At 36.8% G+C, this 24,128-nt stretch overlaps 2 protein-coding genes across 2 annotated transcripts; both read right to left on the minus strand.

Annotated features, from left to right (window-relative positions):
* Positions 1-10,468: 10,468 nt before the first annotated feature.
* LOC125928826 (olfactory receptor 4A47-like) lies at positions 10,469-11,386 on the minus strand. Its single transcript, XM_049639583.1, has one exon. The coding sequence runs from the start codon at positions 11,384-11,386 to the stop codon at positions 10,469-10,471; it is 918 nt and encodes a 305-aa protein (XP_049495540.1).
* A 9,148-nt stretch (positions 11,387-20,534) lies between these two features.
* LOC125933796 (olfactory receptor 4A47-like) lies at positions 20,535-21,469 on the minus strand. The gene has a single exon (XM_049646975.1). It carries the CDS (start codon positions 21,462-21,464, stop codon positions 20,535-20,537), a length of 930 nt encoding a protein of 309 aa, XP_049502932.1. The 5' UTR covers positions 21,465-21,469.
* Between the last annotated feature and the right edge of the window lie 2,659 nt (positions 21,470-24,128).

Raw genomic sequence — 24,128 nt, forward strand, 5'->3', positions numbered from 1 at the left:
ACTTGAATCGATCTTCTGCATGACATATAGTGAAACTGGCAAAATACAAGGATAAATAGAGAATTCTGAAAGCAGCTAGTTAAACAGGCTCTAACTTATAAAGGGAGACCCATAAGACTAGTGGCAGACCTATCTACTGAAACTTGGTAGGCCAGAAAGGAATGGCAGGAAATCTTCAATGTGATGAGCAGAAAAAAATATGCAGCCGAGAATCCTTTATCCAGCAAGTCTGTCATTCAGAATAGAAGGAGAGATAAAGGTTTTCCCAAACAAACAAAAACTGAAGGAATTCCTCACCACTAAACCAGCCCTACAAGAGATCCTAAGGGGGACTCTGTGAGTGAAATGTTGCAAGGACTACAAAGTACCAGAGACATCACTACAAGCATGAAAACTACAGACATCACAATGACTCTAAACCCACATCTTTCACAATAACACTGAATGTAAATGGAATAATAGCTCCAACCAAAAGACATAAGGTATCAGAATGGATAAAACAACAAGACCCATCTATTTGCTGTCTACAAGAGACTCATTTTAGACCTGAGGACACCTTCAGATTGAAAGTGAGGGGATGGAGAACTATCTATCATGCTACTGGAAGTCAAAAGAAAGCTGGAGTAGCCAAGCTTATATCAGACAAACTAGACGTTACTTTTTTTAATTTATTGTCAAATTGGTTTCCATACAACACCCAGTGCTCATCCCAAAAGGTGCCCTCCTCAACATTCATCACCCACCCCCCCCCCGCCCTCCCACCCCCCATAAACCCTCAGTTTGTTCTCAGTTTTTAAGAGTCTCTTATGCTTTGGCTCTCTCCCACTCTCAACTCTTTTTATTCCTTTCCCTCCCCTATGGGTTTCTGTTGAGTTTCTCAGGATCCACATAAGAGTGAAAACATATGGTATCTGTCTTTCTCTGTATGGCTTATTTCACTTAGCATCACACTCTCCAGTTCCATCCACGTTGTTACAAAGGGCCATATTTCATTCTTTCTCATTGCCACATAGTACTCCACTGTGTATATAAACCACCATTTCTTTATCCATTCATCAGTTGATGGACATATAGCCTCTTTCCATAATTTGGCTATTGTTGAGAGTGCTGCTATAAACATTGGGGTACAAGTGCCCCTATGCATCAGTACTCCTGTATCCCTTGGGTAAATTCCTAGCAGTGCTACTGTTGGGTCATAGGGTAGGTCTATTTTTAATTTTTTGAGGAACCTCCACACTGTTTTCCAGAGTGGCTGCAACAATTTGCGTTCCCACCAACAGTGCAAGAGGGTTCCCGTTTCTCCACATCCTCTCCAGCATCTATAGTCTCCTGATTTGTTCATTTTGGCCACTCTGACTGGCGTGAGGTGGTATCTGAGTGTGGTTTTGATTTGTATTTCCCTAATGAGGAGTGACATTGAGCATCTTTTCATGTGCCTGTTGGCCATCCGGATGTCTTCTTTAGAGAAGTGTCTATTCATGTTTTCTGCCCATTTCTTCACTGGATTATTTGTTTTTCGGGTGTGGAGTTTGGTGAGCTCTTTATAGATTTTGGATACTAGCCCTTCAGACAAACTAGACTTTAAATTAAAGGTTGTAATAAGAGTTGAAGAAGGGCATTATATTATAATTACAGGGTCTATCCATCAAGAATAACGAACAATTATAAATATCTATGCGCTGAATACGGGAGCCCCCAAATATATAAAACAACTACTCACAAACGTAAGCAACCTTATTGACAAGAAGGTGGTATTGCAGGGGACTTTAACACTCCACTTACAGAAATGGATAGATCATCTAGACACAGCACCAATAAAGAACCCAGGGCACTGGACGATACATTGGATCAGATGGACTTGACAGATGTATTTAGAACTCTGCATCCCAAAGCAACAGAACATACTTTCTTCTTGAGTGCACATGGAACATTCCCCAAATAGATCACATACTGGGTCACAAAACAGCCCTTCGTAAGTATACAAGAATTGAGATCATACCATGCACACTTTCAGACCACAATGCTATGAAACTTGAAATCAACCACAGGAAAAAGTCTGGAAAACCTCCAAAAGCATGGAGGTTAAAGAACACCCTACTAAAGAATGAGTGGGTCAACCAGGCAATTAGAGAAGAAATTTAAAAATATATGGAAACAAACGAAAATGAAAATACAACAATCCAAACGCTTTGGGAGGCAGCGAAGGCAGTCCTGAGAGGAAAATACTCTGCAATCCAGGCCTATCTCAAGAAACAAGAAAAATATAAAATACAAAATCTAATAGCACACCAAAGGAAATACAAGAAGAACAGCAAAGACACCCCAAACCCAGCAGAAGAAGAGAAATAATAAAGATCAGAGCAGAAATAAACAATATAGAATCTAAAAAAACTGTAGAGCAGATCAATGAAACCAAGAGTTGGTTTTTTGAAAAAATAAACAAAATTGACAAACCTCTAGCCAGGCTTCTCAAAAAGAAAAGGGAGATGACCCAAATAGATAAAATCATGAATGAAAATGGAATTATTACAACCAATCCCTCAGAAATACAAGCAACTATCAGGGAATACTATGAAAAATTATATGCCAACAAACTGGACAACCTGGAAGAAATAGACAAATTCCTAAACACCCACACACTTCCAAACTCAAACAGGAAGAAATAGAAAGCTTGAGCAGACCCATAACCAGCGAAGAAATTGAATCAGTTATCAAAAATCTCCCAACAAATAAGAGTCCAGGACCAGATGGCTTCCCTGGGGAATTCTACCAGACATTTAAGGCAGAGATAATACTGATCGTTCTCAAGCTGTTCCAAAAAACAGAAAGGGAAGGAAAACTTCCAGACTCATTCTATGAATCCAGCATTACTTTGATTCCCAAACCAGACAGAGACCCAGCAAAAAAAGAGAACTACAGGCCAATATCCCTGATAAATACAGATGCAAAAATTCTCAACAAGATACTAGAAAATCGAATTCAACAGCATATAAAAAGAATTATTCACCATGATCAAGTGGGATTCATTCCTGGGCTGCAGGGCTGGTTCAATATTTGCAAATCAATCAATGTGATACATCACATTAATAAAAGAAAAGAACAGAACCATATGATCCTGTCAATCGATGCAGAAAAAGCACTTGACAAAATGCAGCATCCTTTCTTAATAAAAATGCTCGAGAAAGTCAGGATAGAAGGAACATACTTAAACACTATAAAAGTCATTTAAGAAAAGCACACAGTTAACATCATACTCAATGGGGAAAAACTGAGAGCTTTCCCCCTGAATTCAGGAACACGACAGAGATGTCCACTCTCACCGCTGTTGTTTCACATAGTGTTGGAAGTTCTAGCATCAGCAATCAGACAACAAAAGGAAATCAAAGGCATCAAAATTGGCTAAGATGAAGTCAAGCTTTCATTTTTTGCAGATGACATGATACTATACATGAAAAACCTGATAGACTCCACCAAAAGTCTGCTAGAACTGACACATGAATTCAGCAAAGTCGCAGGATACAAAATCAATGTACAGAAATCAGTTGCATTCTTATACACTAATAATGAAGCAACAGAAAGACAAATAAAGAAACTGATCCCATTCACTACTGCACCAAGAATCATAAAGTATCTAGGAATAAACCTAACCAAAGATGTAAAAGATCTGTATACTGAAAACTATAGAAAGCTTATGAAAGAAATTGAAGAAGATACAAAGAAATGGAATAACATTCCATCCTCAAGGATTGGAAGAATAAATATTGTTAAGATGTCAATACCACCCAAAGCTATCTACACATTCAATGCAATCCGAATCAAAATTTCACCAGCATTCTTCTCAAAGCTAGAACAAGCAATCCTAAAATTTGTATGGAACCACAAAAGACCCCAAATAGCCAAGTAATATTGAAGAAGACCAAAGCAGGAGGCATCACAATCCCAGACTTTAGCCTCTACTACAAAGCTGTCATCATCAAGACAGCTTGGTATTGGCACAAAAACAGACACATAGACCAATGGAATAGAATACAGGCTCCAGAATTGGACCCACAAAAGTATGGCCAACTAATCTTTGATAAAGCATGAAAGAATATCCAATGGAAAAAAGGCAGTCTCTTTAACAAATGGTGCTGGGAGAACTGGACAGCAACATGCAGAAGGATGAAACTAGACCACTTTCTTACCCCATTCACAAAAGTAAACTCAAAATCGATGAAGGACCTGAATGTGAGACAGGAAACCATCAAAACCCTAGAGGAGAAAGCAGGAAAAGACCTCTCTGACCTCAGCCGCAGCCATTTCTTACTTGACACATCTCCAAAGGCAAGGGAATTAAAAGCAAAAATGAACTATTGGGACCTCATGAAGATAAAAATCTTCTGCACTGCAAAGGAAACAATCAAAAAACTAAAAGGCAACCGACGGAATGGGGAAAGATATTTGCAAATGACATATCGGATAAAGGGCTAGTATTCAAAATCTATAAAGAACTCACCAAACGCTACACCCGAAAAACAAATAATCCAGTGAAGAAATGAATGGACACTTCTCTAAAGAAGACATTCAATTGGCCAACAGGCACATGAAAAGATGCTCAACGTCGCTCCTCATCAGGGAAATACAAATCAAAACCACACTCAGATACTACCTCACGCCAGTCAGAGTGGCTAAAATGAACAAATCAGGAGACTATAGATGCTGGCGAGGATGTCGAGAAACGGGAACCCTCTTGCACTGTTGATGAGAATGCAAACTGGTGCAGCCGCTCTGGAAAACAGTGTGGAGGTTCCTCAAAAAATTAAAAATAGATCTATCTTATGACCCAGCAATAGCACTGCTAGGAATTTACCCAAGGATACAGGAGTACTGATGCATAGGGGCACTTGTAGAATGCATTGGGCATTCTACCCCAATGTTCATAGCAGCACTATCAACAATAGCCAAATTATGGAAAGAGCCTAAATATCCATCAACTGACAAATGGATAAAGAAGATGTGGTTTATATATACAATGGAATACTACGTGGCAATGAGAAAGAATGAAACATGGCCTTTTGTAGCAATGTGGATGGAACTGGAGCGTGTTATGCTAAGTGAGATAAGTCATACAGAGAGAGACAGATACCATATGTTTTCACTCTTATGTGGATCCTGAGAAACTTAACAGAAGACCATGGGGGGAGGGAAAAGAAGGGGAAAAGTTAGAGAGGGAGGGAGGCAAACCATAAGAGACTCTTAAAAACTGAGAATAAACTGAGGGTTGATGTGGGGTGGGAGGGAGGGGAAAGTGGGTGATGGGCATTGAGGAGGGCACCTGTTGGGATGAGCATTGGGTGTTGTATGGAAACCAATTTGGTAATAAGTTTATTTTTAAAAAATGAAAATGAAAAGACAAGAACAGACTGCAAGAAAACATTTGCAAATTATATATCTGAACAAGGGCTTGTTTTCAAAACCCATAAAGAACTCTCAACTTTCAAGAATAATAAACAACTCAGCATATAATAGTCCAAAGAACTGAGCAGACATTTCACCAAAGAAGATACATAAGTGGCAAAACAGCACATGAAAACTGTCCAAAATCATTAACTATTCAGGAAATACAAAGCAAAACCACAACAAGGTATCACTACTGACCTATTCAAAGGACAGAATTAAAAACTTGACAATACCAGGTTCTGACAAAGGTAGAGAAAACCTAGAAATGTTATTCTCTGCTGGTAATATGCTACCCTTTGGAAAACAGTTTAAAAGTGTTTTATGAAATTATACACTCACCATAAGACCCATCTTGCCTGCTCTTAGGAATGTATCCAATTGTAATGGGAACTTACATTCATGCAAAAACCCATACATGAATATTTATAGTAGTTTCACTCATAATTTCAAATATCTGAAAATAACCCAATACCTCTCAACCGAAAAAGGGATAAACAAACTCTCATATATCCATAAGATGGAATAGTGCTCAGCAATAAAAATCAATGAACTACTGATAAACACAGTGATATCCATAACTCTTAAATGCATAATAGTAAGAGAAAGAAGCCAGATTGAAAAGACTACATACTGGAAATGATCTTATATATAAATAACCCTAAATGTTCCACCAAAAACTGTTAGAACTAATAAACAAATTCAATGAAGTTGCAAAATCCAAAATCAATATACAAAATCCAGCTGCAGGGGCACCTGGTGGCTCAGTCAGTTAAGCATCTGACTTCGGCTCAGGTCATGATCTCATGGTTCATGGGTTTGAGCCCCGCATGGGGCTTTGTGCTGACAGCTCAGAGCCTGGAGTCTGCTTCGGATTTTGTGTCTCCGTCTGTCCCTCTCCTGCTCACACTCTGTCTCTCTCTGTCTCTCAAAAATAAATAAATCTAAAAAAAAATTTTTAATAAAAAAATGTTTAAAAATCCAGTTGCATTATACATACTAGCAATTAACCATCCAAAAACCAAATTAAGAAAATCTCATTTATAATGCCATCAAAAAGAATAAAATACTTAGGAATAAATTTAACCAAGGAAATTAATAATTTGCACCCTTAAAATGATATGACATTGATGAAGAAATTAAAGATACAAATAAAAGAAAAGATATCCTGTGTTCATGGATTGAAAGAATAAATATTATTTAAATGTCCATACTATCCAAGTTAATCTGCAGATTCAATACAATCCCTAGCAAAACTCCAATGGCAATTTTCACATAAACTGAAAAAAAAAGTCATAAAATTCAGAAAGAATTCCAAAGACCCCATGTAGCCAAAACAATCTTAAGAAAGAAAAAAGCTAGAGACATCACAAAATATATTACAAAATTACGGTAATCAAGAGTATAGTTCTGGCATTAAAACAGGTATGCAGACCCATGGAATAGAAAAGAAAGCTCAGAAATAATTACATGTATATACAGTCAATTGATCTTTGAAAACGGGGCCGGGAACATACTGTGGAGAAAGGAAAGTTACTTTGTTATGCTTGGAAAACTGGATATCAATATGCAAAAGAATGAAATTGGACCTGAGCTATTGTTTGAACATTTGTATTCCCCAAAACTCATATTTTCAAATCCTAATGTCCAATGTAATGGTATTAGGAGGTGTGCCTTTGGGAGGTGATTAGATCATGAGGGCGGAGCTCTCATGAATGAAATTAATACCCTTATAAAAGAAGCTTGTTGGTGAGGCTGTAGAAAAGGTGAAACCTTTATAAACTGTTGGTGGGAATGTAAATTGGTGCAACCACTGTGAAAAACAGTATGGAAATTCCTAAAATAATTAAAAGTAGAACTATTCCTATGATGTAGCAATCCTACCTCTAGGTATATATATATCCAAAGGAAATGATATCAGTATCTTGAGATATCTGCACCCCCATGCTCACTGAAGAGTTATTCACAATAGCCAAGATACAAAAACAACCCAAGTGTCTGTTAATGATGAAGGGACAAAGAAAGGAGGCATATATAAACAGTGGAATATTATTCAGTCATAAAAAGGGAAATTCTGCCTTTTGAGATATGGATGAACCTGGAGGACGTTAAGTGAAATAAGCCAGATACATAAAGGCAAATACTATATGACCTCATTTATATGTGGAAGCAAAAAAAAAGTCAAATTACAGAGGCAGAGGGGAAATTGTTGATTGCCAGGGACAAGGAGTCGGCAAAATGATGTTCAAAAACTATAAACTTTCAGTCATAAGATGAATAAATTCTGAGGATCTAATATACAGCATGGTGTCTCTGGTTAATAATACTCTTATTATTTACTTGAAATTTGCTAAGAGTACATTTTAAGTGGTCTTACCATTTAAAAAAAAAAAAGAAAAAATATGTGAGGTAATAGATGCGTTCATGAGTTTGATTGTGGTAACCACTTCACAATGTGTACATATATCGAATCATCACATATTGCATCTTAAATCTATACAATTTCAATTAGTCAATTATACCTCAATAAAGGTAGAAGAAAAAAGGACTCTATCTGGATGATTCAATTCATATGACATTCTGGGAAAGATAGAACAATAGGGATAGAAATAGATCAGAATTGGCCAGGATCTAGAGGCCAGAGTAGAAGGGGCCTACAAAGATACATGGAGAAATGTTTTTGGTGATGAAACATTCACATACTGATGGTGATGGTGTTTACCATACCATACATAACTGTATGTATTTGTCAAAACTTGGGGGAACTTAGACTAAAAAGGATGAAATATGTACTATGAAGATTATATCTTATTTAAAAGTGGGGAAAAAACATTGTCTACACTGAAACAACAGACACTTGGAAAACATAATATAAGATTCTATTTGCAAAAGAGCATAAAAGAACTTTACTCAAAAAGACTACATTTACAAAGAAACACACTAGGTCTATATGAACATCAAAGAAGGTTTGTTAAATGAAAAGACCTACCCAGTTTTGGGATGAGAATTCTCAATTCTCAAAAGATATTAGCTCTTTCTAAATCAAATCGCATTGAAAATATTAATTAAACTTAGTTTTTACTAGAGTAACCTATCAAATTTTTATGTTAAAACATAAATATGAAAGAATAGACACAGTTCTGATAAGAAATAGTATGGAGTACTAGGCTTGTCAGATATCAAGGTGTCTTATAAATAAAGTGCAATTACATTGTATCTTAAATGGCACATGAATAAAAAAAATGGAAAATAACAGAGTCTTAATTGGATCTAAGCATATGCCATATTTTAGAACACAAACTTAGGGTATCAAAGCAATGGGGGAAAAGAAGGATACATCTGTACAAATACCTAGAAAAATAAATAAAATTCAATCCTAGTAACTCCTTACATCAAAATGTAGATGGATCAAAAAATTCAATGTAAAATATATGACCACAAAACAATGAAAAAGTTAAATGTTGGAAAGCATGTGGAAGAATATTTTGTTAACACTGAAATAGCGAAAGATGTTCTGAGCAAGATACAAAAGCCAAAGAAATTATTAAGAGATTTGATTATATAAATGTAATAATATTTCTACATGACCAAAAATATTCTGCATGCTATAATAATATCCAAACTGAATCATATCCAAATTGAATATACACATACAATGGTGAAAGGGATAGCTTCGTCACTGTATGACTAAATCACACAAATCCACGTGGAAAAGATCAGCAATCAAATAAAGCAGGTAAAAGTCATTAATATATAATTCACAAAAGAATAATATAATAATTTTAAACATATGAATAGATGCTCAAGTTCAATTATAGTTACTGAATTTCAATTAAAGTAATGAAACACAAGTCCTTTAATCAGATTCTAAAATACCATAAATGGTTGTCAAGCACTGGTTGATGAGAATGTGCACAAAAAGGTGTTTTCTAGACCAAGGGAAGTAGTGTCATTTGGTCCAAGCTCATGGATGATATTTGGGCAAAAACTCCATTATCAACGATTTCAAATACACATACCAAATGATGGAACAATTCCACTTCTAAAACTCATACTTGAAAATTTTCACAAAGGCAGTTATTGACCATAGAAAAAGGCTCAGGAACATGAAAAGGACTGGAAACACTAATTTTACTGTATCTTTATACAGAAGTTTTAGGCAGTATGAGGAACCTGAGAATGAATTACATCTATAGACTGATATGGAAAGATCTTCAGAAGCTGAGTAGTAAGTGCACAAGTTATACACAGAGACATAAACACAAACACATATATGGAAATATGATTTTATTAGCAAAGATTATTAATTGAGAAGTCTTAGAAACAATGATACTCTTAGTATACTGATTACATATAGAAGAACAGGGAGACTACAGTGAGAGATGGGGAGGATGTTTATTCCATACTATGTCCCCTTAGTGTGGATTCTATTTTTAATGTTTATTATTATCTACTATACTTTCAAATATACCTTAAAATGTTGGGGCACCTGGATGGTTTAGTTGTTTAAGTGTCCTACCCATGATTTCAGCTCAGGTCATGATCTTGTGATTCATGAGATAGAGCTCTGTGTAGGGCTTTGCACTGACAGCAAGGAGGCTGTAGGGGGTTCTCTCTCTGTCCCCCCACCTCCACTCTTCTCTCTCTCTCTCTCTCTCTCTCTCTCATAAAATGAATAAATAAACTTTTTTAAAGTAACTATTACATTAAAATCTCGTATGTAATGGAAAGAAATTAAATAGAGAAGAAAGTCTATATAGCAACAAATATTTTAACAATGAAAAGAATATAAATAAAAGACAAGAAACTGAATAGAAATAAAATTAAGAATGAAAATAAGAGTAATAAAAGTAAATGGAGTAACTAATTATGAATTAGCGTAACTCTGTATTTCACTTATGTTTTCATTGCAGATTATTTACTGACTCCAACTGTAAATGCATTTACAGTAAAAAGGACTTCAACACTTGAGAAGACTGGCCCTAATGCTAAGTTACTCCCTTCATGAGGGACGATACACTCACTTACTACTTCATGTGCACATTCTCCTCCACAGCTGCGTTATAGCATTTGTCATCTCAGAATTTCTCAGAGTATAGATCAGGGGGTTCAGCATGGGGGTTATGACTGTATAAAACACACTCACTGATTTGCCAATGGGGAAGGTCTTAGCAGGTCTCACGTACATGAAAATACATGGCACAAAGAAGAAGACCACCACAGTGATGTGGGCACCACAGGTCTGGAGGGCTTTCCGCCTCCCTTCCGGACTAAGGTTCTTTAGAGAGTGCAAGATGACACCATAAGAGATGAGCAAGAGCACAAACACAATTGTGCACATCATCCCTCCGTTGGCCACCACTAACAGGCCAATGACATATGTGTCAGTACAGGCAAGTCTCAGTAAGGGGTACATTTCACAGATGAAATGATCAATGACATTGGGACCACAGAATGGGAGACTATAAATCGTGCTAACTTGAATGGCTGAATGCAGAAAACCTCCAACCCAGGACCCTACCAGCAGCACAACACACACCTCTTGCCTCATGACAACCAAATAACACAAGGGCTTACAGATGGCCACATAGCGGTCATAAGCCATCACCAGCAGAAGAATGACCTCTGATCCACCGAAAAGGTGCTCTGTAAATAGCTGGGTCATACAAGATTGGAAGGATATGGAGTTTTTCCCAAACAACAAGTCTGAAATCAATCTGGGGGAAATAGTAGAGAAATAAGTGACATCCATAAAAGATAAGTTAGCAAGAAACAAGTACATAGTTGAGCCCAGGGTCTTACTGACAGCTAGAGTCACCACAATGAGCAGGTTGCCCACCACGGTCAAAATACAGAAGAGCAAGAATATAATAAAAAGGGCCTTGTGTTCCTTTCCATCCTGTGTGAGGCCCAAGAGGACAAAGTGGGTTACATTATTTCTGGATGCCATCCAGTCTGCATAGGAGCTGACTTCTCACATTAGAAGCAGGTGATCTACAAAACAAGGCGGAGGTGTGGGGGGGGGGGGGACACTTAAATGCATTATAAGATTAATTTTTTATTGATTAATTCAATTAAAGAATGTATAAGGACTACCTGCTTGTGTGGAGTGTTTCATAGATGCTGCGGTTTCCAAGTTGACTAAGCCATGCTTTCATATACTCAGCGATAAATACATAATAATCACATCAATGTAATAAAAATATTATGAAAAGGGTTACACAATGCAAAGATCATGGGTAAGAATATATCAACCAAAGAGTAAATGCAATCAGAGAAGACTTCCCGGAGAAAACAAGGCTTTAGCTGACTTTCAAAGGGAAAATGGAAGGACAAGAAAAGAGAACAAGGGAATTCACGACAAGATGCATAGTTTATAAAGTCACAAAAGTAAAATACTTGAGACCGATTTAAGGTAACTGACATATTCAAATTGAATGGATCAAATTAGGAATGGAAGGTCACTTCCCTGGTTGGATATGCCCCATTTTCCTGACCAATAAATGTGGAAGCATTCCACTATTGTGTCTCTACCTTAACTTCATATATGCAACATCTCCAACTTTGGACATCTCCAATTGGGTATCAGTTCAGGACTTATAAAACCAATTTTTTACTTTTCAGCAACAAACATAGGTGGTCCCCACCTCATTGAATGGAACCATCTTCCATGTCATTGCTCAGACAAAAAATATCACAGTGCTCTTCTTGTTTTCTAGCTCTTATATCACATATTGATCTCTTCAACAAATCTTTAACCTCCTTTAAAATATATTACAAATTTGGGGCACCGGCAGCAGGGGGCTCAGTCAGTTAAGCATACAACTTCAGCTCAGGTCATGATCTCATGGTTTGTGAGTTCAAGCCTCACGTAGGGCTCTGCTGACAGCTTGGAGCCTGGAGCCTGCTTCAGATTATGTGTCTCCCACTCTTTCTCTGCTTTCCCCAATGCGCTCTCTCTCTCTCTCTCTCTCTCTCTCTCTCTCAATAATAAACATTTAAAAATATATGTATATATCACAAATTTAATCATTTCCCTCCCCTCCCCACTTCTTATGTCCCACCACACTAGCCTTGTCCCTCCCCTTTCATTCTGGCTTCCATCAATTGGTTCTCTTGATGCAACTTAAAAATGATCCTTTTTAAATATGATTCTGGTCTATTACTCCACTGCTCACAATGCCTACAGTGGATTCCAATCACACACTCACAACTTAATGAATCACAGTTCATGTTACAGTTACAGGAATTATAATCCCCATTTCATAGTTAAACAAACTGAGGCTCATCAGATCATCTAATTAATTTTCCCAAGGTCACCCATTTTTAAGTGATAAAATTAGAATTGGAATGAAAGTTTTCTTTATCTCACAGTGATCTCACTTTTACATAATAAAGATAGTCAACACAATTGCAAAAGCTGGTTTCTACTATTTACTGTTAGTCTTATCTTGTGAAGGCAAATCCACAATCTGAAGAAACACTTTTTACTCATTTCCAACCACCTGGATTTCCTCTGTCATCCAGTTTGACAAGAGAGGACAAAAAGTTGCATTATTACATGAGGATATATTTTCTTTCAATCAACTGTCTATCCATTTTCTCTGTGGAGTCTCCTTCTTATTCAGAAGGTTGTTTTTATTTGCACTGTAGATTACATCCTAGGAATTTCATGGTCCACACAGAAAAGCAAAAATTGATCGCATTAGGATAATTTATCAAAAAGACAAGGAATTCCTATCTTTACATAAGGAGAGAGCCACCAGCCATTTCCCAAGGAGACCTTCTCAGGTAATTTCTTTCCCACTAATTTCTAAATAGAAAATACCATTCAGCTAGTGAGTCCTTATCATTCTATAGTACTGGTTTGGGCAGAATAGTTGACTTGAAATTTGAGAGACACTCTTGTACTTTTTCTTAAGCAATATTTTAAGCCTAAGAAGGACCTCCTGAAAATTTTATCAGTTCTAGCATCTTCTGCCCCATACAGGCAAAGATAACTGGACATTTCATCCCTTCTGACCACATTCCTCATTAAGTTATAGGATTGGAAAGTGTCCAAGACTGATTCTTGCTTAATTACATAATTCGCTCAGATTTTCACAAAAGTTTGAAAGCACATCTAAACGTAAGATACTACTAGACTAAATCACATAATGAAGGCCTATAAGATAGAACATGGAGCAAAAACAAAACAAAACAAAAAAAGCTTTAAAACCATTAGGAGACCTTTGCCAGTCAAGAATAAAATTTCAGCCATTATTTTGTTCCAGTAAAGATTAATTTATCATATATTTCCCCACTTGTCATATAATGTTTTTCCTTCATTTTATTTAATACTCAATTAAATCTGCCTAGAAGTGTTGTTACATATTTTAAATATTTATTCACAAATTGTAATGTAATCACTACTCAAGTTTTTTTGTTTAAGTATTTTTCTTATATGGAGCAACTCTTTAATGATAGGAAATGTACTAAGAGTGAGGATCCAGCAATTAACGATGGGAAAAATCATGTATAAGGTCCTTCCTGAATGAAGCCTATATTCTCATAATAAAGCCAGACAGTAAATAAGGGGACAATGTAGTAAGCTAATTACACTCTTCATCAGTGTTAATAAGAGAGCAAACAGGGTACTCAGAGAGAATTCTACTATGGAGAAGGTGACCAGGGAAGGCCTTTCTTCAAAGTTGATGCTTAAGCTGAGATCCACAGGATAGAAAGTGGCTACCATCAGAAAAACTGTTATAGTAAAATTTAGTAAAAATTGAGTAAGCAAAATAACCTCATGTCACTAAAAATGTCACAGGGATTTTTATCCCAGTGCCATGTTGAAAAGGAGGGGTGATCATGGGCACTTTCATCTTGTTCCTGATTGGGAAAGCTTTCAACCTTTCCCTGTTGAGTGTGATGGTACCTGTGGATCAGTCATACGTGGCCTTTCTTATGTTGAGGTACATTCCTTCTACACCCAATTTGTTGGGAGTTTTCTGGTTTTGGTTGTTCCGTTCTGTTTTGTTTTGTTTTCACAGAAAGACGCTGAATTTCTGTGCTACCAATGACAACCCAGAGAGGGAATTAAGACAATACTTCCATTTACAATAGCTTCAAAGAGAGCAAAGTACTTGAGAATAAACTTAAACAAGGAAGCAAAAGTCTTGTACAATGAAAAACTACAAAATGTTGCTGAAAAATATTCTAGAAGACACAAATAGATGGCATGAACTGATGTGGCTCATGTTATTAATGAACTCATGAGTTATTAATGAACTCATGTGGCTCATGAACTGATGTGGTTCATGTTATTAATACTACCTAAAGTAATCTACATATTGAATGCAATCCCTATCAAAATAAAAAAAAAAAGCTTTTGTTGAAATAAATAAATCCATCCTAAGATTCTGGTGGAAACTCTATGCAGCCAAGATAACCTTGGGAAACAAACAAACAGTTGAGGACTTCCTGGTTCTAAAACTCATTACAAAGCTACAGTAATCGAAACAGTATGATGTTGGCATAAAGATGGACATAACAATGGAATAAAATACAGAGCCTATAAATAAACTTTTGTATATGTCTTCAAATGATTGTCAACAGGTGACAAGAACAGTCATGGGGAGAGGACAGGTGGTTTAAAAAAATTGTGCTGTGAAACTGGATATCCACAAAAAAAAAAAATGAAACTGAACCCTTAATGCACAGCATATACAAAAATTAACTTAAAATGGAACAAAGACCTCAACTACTAGACAGAACTATGAGAGTCTTGGAAGAAAACATGAAAGAAAAATTCATAACTTTAGGTTTGGCAATAATTTCACGGGTAGGACACCAAAACCCCAGGCAAGAAAAGAAAAAATGCATAAATTACTTTATCAAATTTAAGAACTTTTATACACCAAAAGACACTATCAACAGACCGAAAAGGTATCCCACAAAGGAGAGAAAATATTTGCAAATGATATATTTGATAAGGTGTTAATATCAACATTATATAAAGAACTACTGCATCTCAAAAAATAAAAGAACCTGATGAAATACGAGCAAAGGGGGGCGCCTGGGTGCCTCAGTAGGCTAAGCGTCCAACTCTTGATTAAGGCTCAGGTCATGATATCACAGTTTGTGAGTTCGAGTCTCACATGAGTGGCTGCAAGGACAAAGCCTCTCACACATGCCACCTGAAAGAGGAAGCCATATCCCTGTCACTCATGATGATGTCATAGTACAGGGGTTTGCAGATGGCCACATGGATGCTCAGCAAAGACTTAAGTCGTGTATTTCCTGACAGAGATGGTTTTCTTACAGCAAAAGTGCCAGCGCCTGAGAGCGCAGAGCATGCTTGGGATTCTCTCTCTCCTCCTCTCTCTGCCCCTCCCCCACTTGCTCTCTCTCCATCTCAAAGTAAATAAATAGACATTAAAAAAATTTTTTTTAATGAGAAAAGGACTTCAGTAGACATTTCTCCAGAAGAGACGCATGAATGCCCTATAAGCACATGAAAAGATGTGCTTACATTACATTAATCATTTTCCTTAGGAAAGGCGCTTCAAAACCATCGTGCAATACCATTTCACATCCAACGGGAGAGCTATTACCACAAAATGTAATGATAACAACACATGTAAGAAAGTGGAGATGTGGGAACAACCGTGCGTTCTGGTGGGAATGTAAACTGATGTACCTGCTATGGAAAATGTTATGGTAGTTCCTAAAAAGTTAAGCAAAAAATTATTATATGATCCACAATTGGGGTATATACACAAAATCATGGAAACCACAGTCTCAGACAGATATTTCTATATCTATATTCATGGCACTATAATTCATAATAGACACAAAGTAGAAGCAGCCAAGGTGTCTACTGACAGATAAATGTATGAACAGTGTGAGGTTTATGTACACAACGGGTTATTATTCACCCTTAAAAATGAAGGAAATTCTGACACATGCTAACACATACATTCACGTATTAAGTGAAATAAGACAGTCACAAAAAGACAATTTAACGTATGATTCCACTTACATATGGTGCTTAAAGTAGCCAAATTCATAGACAGAAAGTAAGTAGAATGGTATCTTCTAAGGCCCAGAGAAAGGGAAATAGAGAATTAATGTTTAATGAGTGTGGAATTTCAACCCGGGAAGATGAAAAAGCTTTGGAGACAGATGGTGCTTGTGTTTGCATAACCAAGATGAATTAACTTAACTATCATGACAATGTGAATTAACTCAACGCCCCTGAACTATGCACTTACAAATGGCTACAACTGCAAGTTTGTTATTTGTATTTTACTACAAGTTAAAAACTAAGTGTAAAAACTAAGTTGACTTCATTAAAAGGTGCATGATGTCAACACAAAGCACAGCACGATAGCAAGAGTACATGCAGAACTCTTTGGCTTTACGTACACCTCTTTAGAAAGTAGTATGTCATTCAACAACAAAGCTAGTAAACGAAAATCTCCAGAGCTGTGTCCTGATAATCTGCATTTACAAGAACTCTAATTCGGACAGTACGTTAAACTTTGACAATCAATTAGACATACGTAAGTCTAAATACGCTATTTTTACAATGATAAATAATTTCCTGTCTGGACCTTTCCTCACAGTGCCTATATGTGAAAATAAACATACTTGGGACAAATAGTGTTCATGTGCCTCTGCACCACAGAAAGTATCTTCTTATCTCTTTTCCATTAAAGAGACCAACATTTAATAAAGTTACGGATATCTCTGTTACCTTTTTTCCTCCAGAACTTCCTCATGGCATTTTTCACCTCCAACTTTCTGAGTGCACAGGTTTAAGAAGTTTAACAAGGGAGTTACTGTGGTATACAACCCAGCCACAACTTGAGCAGTGGAAAAGGTGGTGACTGGGTGCAAATATATAAATATACGGACACAATATTAAGACCACCACAGTGACGTGAGGGACACAGGTGGACATGGCTTTGTGTCTCCTCTTGAAGCTATAGGTCTTCAGGGAGCAAGAGTAGTAGAAGATGACCACCTATGAGACCATCAAGAAGAAAATGTTAACAGGTCAATGAACCCACTGTCGACAGCAACAAAGAGACCAAGGGTACGATTGGGTCCATGCAGACAACTTTCAAAAACGGGTTTGCATCACACACAAATGGTCTATGACATTGGGGCCACACACACACAGCCACACTGTGAAGAGGACCTGAATGGCTGCTGGGACAAAGTCTGTAGCACATGCCACCTGAAAGAGGAAGCCATATCCCTGTCACTCGTGATGATGTCATGGTGCTGGGGTTTGCAGATGGCCATATGGATGCTCAGCAAAGACATAAGGCATTTACTTCCTCAAAGAGATGGTTTTCTTACAGAAAAGTGCCAGGCAGCATTTCGGTGGGGGGGGGGGGGGGGGCATGGAGGATGAACAGCAGACTTCTAGAAGGGATAAGTCATACAGGTGGAAAATGGAAGCAGTACCCAATGTTAAATGTCAAGACCCGGTGGGGGATAACAGTTCTCAGCACTCGGAAGAGGTAAGTTTCCTTAATCTTCTCTAATTGAATCTTCTTGAAAATCATAACTGACTTTTGTTTTAAAACTATGCTATTTTAAACCTGTTTAACTTCATTGTAAACTTATTGTAATGTTAAACTTGTATTATCTTATTTAAATGTAAACTTACTATTTCATTTTAAACTTGATTTGGAAATGTAAATATGCAAAACTAGACATAATTCTGAAAAAGCATATTAAGGAGGGACTGCTGGTCTCATCACATATCAAAATGTGTCATTGTATCAAAGCAACTATATTTCATATCAACTGGGACATGAATAAAGAGATCAATGAGACAGAATTGATTCTTGAATTGGATACAAACATATATGGGGCTTAGGAATATAATATCAGGATTTCAAGTCAATGGCAAAAAGAAAAATATGCAACTATAAAAAAAATCTTAAATTTTAGAAAATCCACTAAAATTCTATCTCTTTTCAACTCATAGATCAAAATAAATTCCAAATGCAGCAAAAGTTCTAATGCATGATACATAACCTCAAAAATGTTTTAAAAATTAAGTGCTCAAATATAGTTGAAGAACATTTTGGCATGAACAAAGAGTCTTTAAAAAAAAATCCTTATTGGATTTAAAAGAAAACATTGGGCACCTGAGTGGCTCAGTCAGTTAAGCATCCGACTTTGGCCCAGGTTATGATCTCACAGCTAGTGAATTTGAGCCCCACACTGTGCTCTGTGCTGACAGCTCAGAGCCTGGAGCCTGCTTCGGATTCTGTGTCTCCCTCTCTCTCTGCCCCTCCCCTGCTCAAGCTCTGTCTCTGTCTCTCTCTCTCACAAATAAGTAAACATTAAAAAAATGTTTTAAAGAAAACATCATTACACACCAAAAGCATTCTACAGAGTATACAAAAGTTAAAAACACACCAGTAGTCAGAAAGATAATACTTACATTCACAATAGTAAAAGGGATCCTTTCTTAGAATGTAATCAATAAGAATCAGTATGGAAATGAGCAACAATTGAATGAAATAGGTAAAGGTATTAACAGATGATTCCCAGAAAAAGAAATACAAACCATATTCAACATCTGGAAAGATAAACTAAACAATAAGAAAGATTACAATTTAGTCAGATTGTTCTATGCCACAAATATTCATCAGCTACAGGTGGTTGAGAATGTGGCCGGAAGTACCCTCACAGATGGTGAGCATCAGTGTAGCTACTGGGGCAATCTCTAGGACGGCACTTTGGCGATACCTATGAATATCGACACTTAACTATGTGATCATTGTTTCAAATACATATCTCAACAATTCCACTCCTAGGAACTCATACTTGCACTTACTCACAAGCATACAATTATAGCAAACTTCTTTGTCAAAAAAAAAAGGTTAGTAAAAACATGAACAGGAATGGATATATTTATTTTAGTATATGTTAATAAGTAATGTGCAGTACAAGAAAAACTAAGAGATCTTTATGGACTAGTATGCAATATCTTCAAGATGTTGCAAATGATTTCACTTATAAGTGGAATTTAAAAACAAAAACAAAAACCAGGAACAAACTCACGCATACAGAGAACAAACTGGCAGTTGCCAGAGTTGAGGGGGATGGAGGGATAGGCAAAATGGGTGAAGGAGATAAAGGGTACAGAGTTTCACTTATAAAATAAATACATCACAAGAATAAAAAGTATAGCATAGGGAACACATCCAATATGTTGTAGCAACTTTTTATCTTAACACATGGAAGCTACCATGATCATAATGAACATTTCTTAATGTACATGATAGTTCAGTCACTATGTTGTGTATCCGAAACTAGGATAATATTGTAGGACAATTTTTCAACTGAAAAATCAAAAATAAACAAAACTATCCTAAACTTAAAAGTTTATTTTTTAAAAAGTTGATAATAAAAACAAATATTTAAATACACAGAGAAAAATTTGCATACATAAATACAAATGATGTTAATACCTCAAGAGGCTTAAGAAACAGATTAAGTGACTTCCTCTGGGGAAAGAGGAATAGAGACCGTGTTGAGAGATGAGTAGGTAATTTATTCACATTTTATCCCATTATGTAAAGTGTTCTCTTTTACTATTCATTTTTATCCATTACACATCAATTTTTCTTGTAAAAATAAAAGTGTTACACAAAATATTTTGCAGATAAGGCAACAGAAATTTACTGAACAAGAAAGTCTATGCATCATTAACATTATAATTAGTATAATAAAAAGAATTACCTGAAATAACAGGAATATAAGTAAAATATTGCTAAGTATCAAAAAAATTAAAAAACATAAATTAATTGAAAATTAACCATGAAAATTTACTAAATAATTACCTATTGTTGACACCTTGCTATGAAGGTTTTGCACCTTTCTAAATGAAGCAATCTCCAAGGGATAATGGACTATAGATTCTACCAGGGAGGGAAATTGTTATTAAAGCACAATTATCCAGTTCATCCTTTAAAAATAATTAAGTTCTTTGAACAAGGGAACTCAGAATCATTTTAACAAAACATCTGCATTCTTATAAAATGGCATCCAATGTCAAATAATTCTCTTCATGGTGGATAATGCACTTATACACCAACAGATACGACATTTCTCATCCAGAGCTTCTTCATCGCATTTGTCATCTCAGAATTTCTCAGAGTATAGATCAGGGGGTTCAGCATAGGGGTTATAACTGTAAAAAACACACTCACTGATTTGTCAATGGGGAAGGTCTTAGCAGGTCTCACGTACATGAAAATACATGGCACAAAGAAGAAGACCACCACAGTGATGTGGGCACCACAGGTCTGGAGGGCTTTCCGCCTCCCTTCCGGACTAAGGTTCTTTAGAGAGTGCAAGATGACACCATAAGAGATGAGCAAGAGCACAAACACGATTGTGCACATCATCCCTCCGTTGGCCACCACTAACAGGCCAATGACATATGTGTCAGTACAGGCAAGTCTCAGTAAGGGGTACATTTCACAGATGAAATGATCAATGACATTGGGACCACAGAATGGGAGACTATAAATCGTGCTAACTTGAATGGCTGAATGCAGAAAACCTCCAACCCAGGACCCTACCAGCAGCACAACACACACCTCTTGCCTCATGACAACCAAATAACGCAAAGGCTTACAGATGGCCACATAGCGGTCATAAGCCATCACCAGCAGAAGAATGACCTCTGATCCACCAAAAAGGTGCTCTGTAAATAGCTGGGTCATACAAGATTGGAAGGATATGGTATTTTCCCCAAAGAACAAGTCCGAAATCAATCTGGGGGAAATGCAAGACGAATAAGTGACATCCATAAAAGATAAGTTAGCAAGAAACAAGTACATAGGGGAGCCCAGCGTCTTACTGACAGCTATAGTCACCACAATGAGCAGGTTGCCCACCACCGTCAAAATATAGAAGAGCAAGAATATAACAAACAGAAACTTCTGTTCCTTTCCATCCTGTGTGAGGCCCAGGAGGACAAAGAAAGTTACATTGTTCTTTGATTCCATCCAGTCTGTATAGGACCTGATTCACATATTAGATGTAGGTTTCCTAGAAAACAAGGAGGGAAACTTAAATACATAATAAGATTAATCTTTTATTGATTCATCAACTTAAAAAAAGTAGAAGACGACCTGTTTGTGTGGAGTATTTCACTGGTGCTGTGATTCCCAAGTTAAATAAGCCATGGTTTCCTACACTCTGAAAGAGCATATATAATGATTGCCAGTGTAATAAGTGACACACAGTGTAGGAATATATCAATCAAAGAGCAATCAGTGAAGACACCCCAGAAGAAGCAATGCTTTAGCTGAGTTATCTAAAGCAAAAGTGGAAGGACCAAAAAGAGGACAAGAGAATTCCACGGAAAGGTGCACAGTTCTTAAAGTCACAAAAGTGAAAAACTTGAGAACCATATAAGGTAACTGGCATATTCCGTGAGGGGATGAAATTCGGAATGGAAGGTCACCGCCCTGGAGTGTCTCATCCCTCTTTATTAGGGTCTTTGGTTGGATATCCCCCTTTTCCTGACCAATATATGTGAAAGCATTCCACTCTTATGTCTCCCCTTAATTTTTAAACTTCACATATGCAACATCTTTAAATCTGGACATCTCCAATAGGATATCAATTCAGTACTTACAAAACTAAATTTTTCATTTTTCACCATAAATCTAGTGTTCCACAATTCATTAAATGTCATTGCTCAGGCAAGAAATATCACAGTGCCTTTATGTCTTTCTTATCTTCATGTCACATATTGATACCTTTAACAAATGCCATTAATGCCCTTTAAAACATATCACAAATTTGATCATTTCCCTTCCCTCCCCACTTCTCCTGACCCACTCCATTGGTTTCCTGCCACATCCCTACCCTTGTACTCTAGCCTCCATCAGTACATTCTGCTCATGCAGCCCAACTGATCCTTTTTAAATCAGATTCTGATCTATCACTCCACTGCTCACAATGTCTACAGTGGATACCAATCACACACTCAAAACTCAATGAATCACAGTTCATGTGACCATAAGATGAGCTATAATTCCCAGTTCACAGGTGAACAAACTGAGGCTCAGATCACCTAGTTAATTTTCCCAAGGTCAGCCATTTTTAAATGATTAAACCAGAATCGGAATCAAAGTTTGCTTCATCTAAAGATGATCTCACTTTACATAATAAAGAGAGTCACACAATTGCAAAGGCTGGTTTCCACGACTTACTTTTAGTCTTAACTTGTGAAAGCAGGTCTACAATCTGAAGGAACGCTTTCTACTCATTCCCAGCAACCTGGATTTCTTCTGTCATCCAGTTTGACAAGAGAGGGCAAAAGCTGCCTTATTACTTGAGGATATATTTTATTTCATTCGGCTGTCTATCCGTTTTCTCCATAAGGTCTCCTGGTTATTCAGAAAGTTGCTTTTAGATTTTAGATCACTTCCTAGGAATTCCATGGTCCACAGAGAAAACAAAAATTTATCACATTAGGATAATATATCAAAAAGGTAGTGAACTAACTATCCTTACATGAGAAAAATAGCCACCAGCCATCTCCCATTTTTCTCAAACAACTTCTTTGCCTCTCATTTCTAAATAGAAAAATACCATTCAACAGCTTAGTCATCCTCACTCTATAGTGTTGGTTTGGTCAGATTAGCCGACTTGATATTTTAAGGAGACATGCTTGGGCTTCTCCTTAGGTAATGCTTTAAGCCTAACAGAAACCTCCTCAAACATGTGGATCAGTTGTTAAGAGCATAGCCTCGTCTTCCCCATGCAGGCAACCATCACTGGACATTTTATTCCTTCTAACCACATTCCTCATTAAGTCCCACAATTGGAAAGCTGCCAACACTGATTCTTGCTTAATTAAATTCACTGGGAATTTCCACAAAATCTTTTAAAAATACCTATATAAAGATACTATTAGGCCAAATCACATAATGAGGGTCAGAAAGATGCGACACAAACAAAACAAAACAAAAGAAAACAAAACAGCTTTAGAACCATTGTAAGACTACTGGCAGTCAAGAATAAAATTTCAAGCCAGTCATTTTGTTTTAGGAAAGATTAATTTATCATATATTTCCCCACTTGCCATAGCAAGTTTTTCTTTCCATTAATATTCAACTTATGCTGCCTTGAAGTGTGGTTAGATGCTGTAGATATTTATTCACAGATTTAGACATAACAACTATTTATTCAATTAGTAATTTTTTTTTCAAGTTGGACCTCCTATTTATTGCTAGGAACCATGCTGTGAGGACACAGCAATTAATGAAATACGGGAGAGAATTATGCAACAGGTCCTTCCTGCTTGGACCTTACATTCTCATAGCAGAGTCAGGATGTGAATAAGGGGACAATTTAGTAAGCTAATTAAAGTCTTCATCAGTGCTAATAAGAGACCAAACAGGGTACTCAGGGAGAATTCTACTATGGAGAAGGTGACCAGGGGAAGGCCTTTGTTCAAATTGAATGATTGATCTGAGATCCACAGGATAGAAAAGGGCTACCATCAGAAAAATTGTTACAAGCAGTAAAATTAAGAAACATTACAAGCAATCTGTTCTCACTTTACTGATGGCATGACCTATAAGTAGAAATGCTAACAATTTCACAGGGATTTTTATTCCAGTGCTATTTTGAAAAGGAGAGGTGAGCGTGGGCAC

This window comes from Panthera uncia, chromosome D1 (assembly GCF_023721935.1).
Source record: "Panthera uncia isolate 11264 chromosome D1, Puncia_PCG_1.0, whole genome shotgun sequence".
Classification (NCBI taxonomy): Eukaryota; Metazoa; Chordata; class Mammalia; order Carnivora; family Felidae; genus Panthera; species Panthera uncia.

Bases quoted from the DNA above. Each gene is read 5' to 3' on its own strand.
- LOC125933796 (XM_049646975.1), bottom strand. From the start codon at position 21,464: ATGGAATCAAAGAACAATGTAACTTTCTTTGTCCTCCTGGGCCTCACA.
- LOC125928826 (XM_049639583.1), bottom strand. From the start codon at position 11,386: ATGGCATCCAGAAATAATGTAACCCACTTTGTCCTCTTGGGCCTCACA.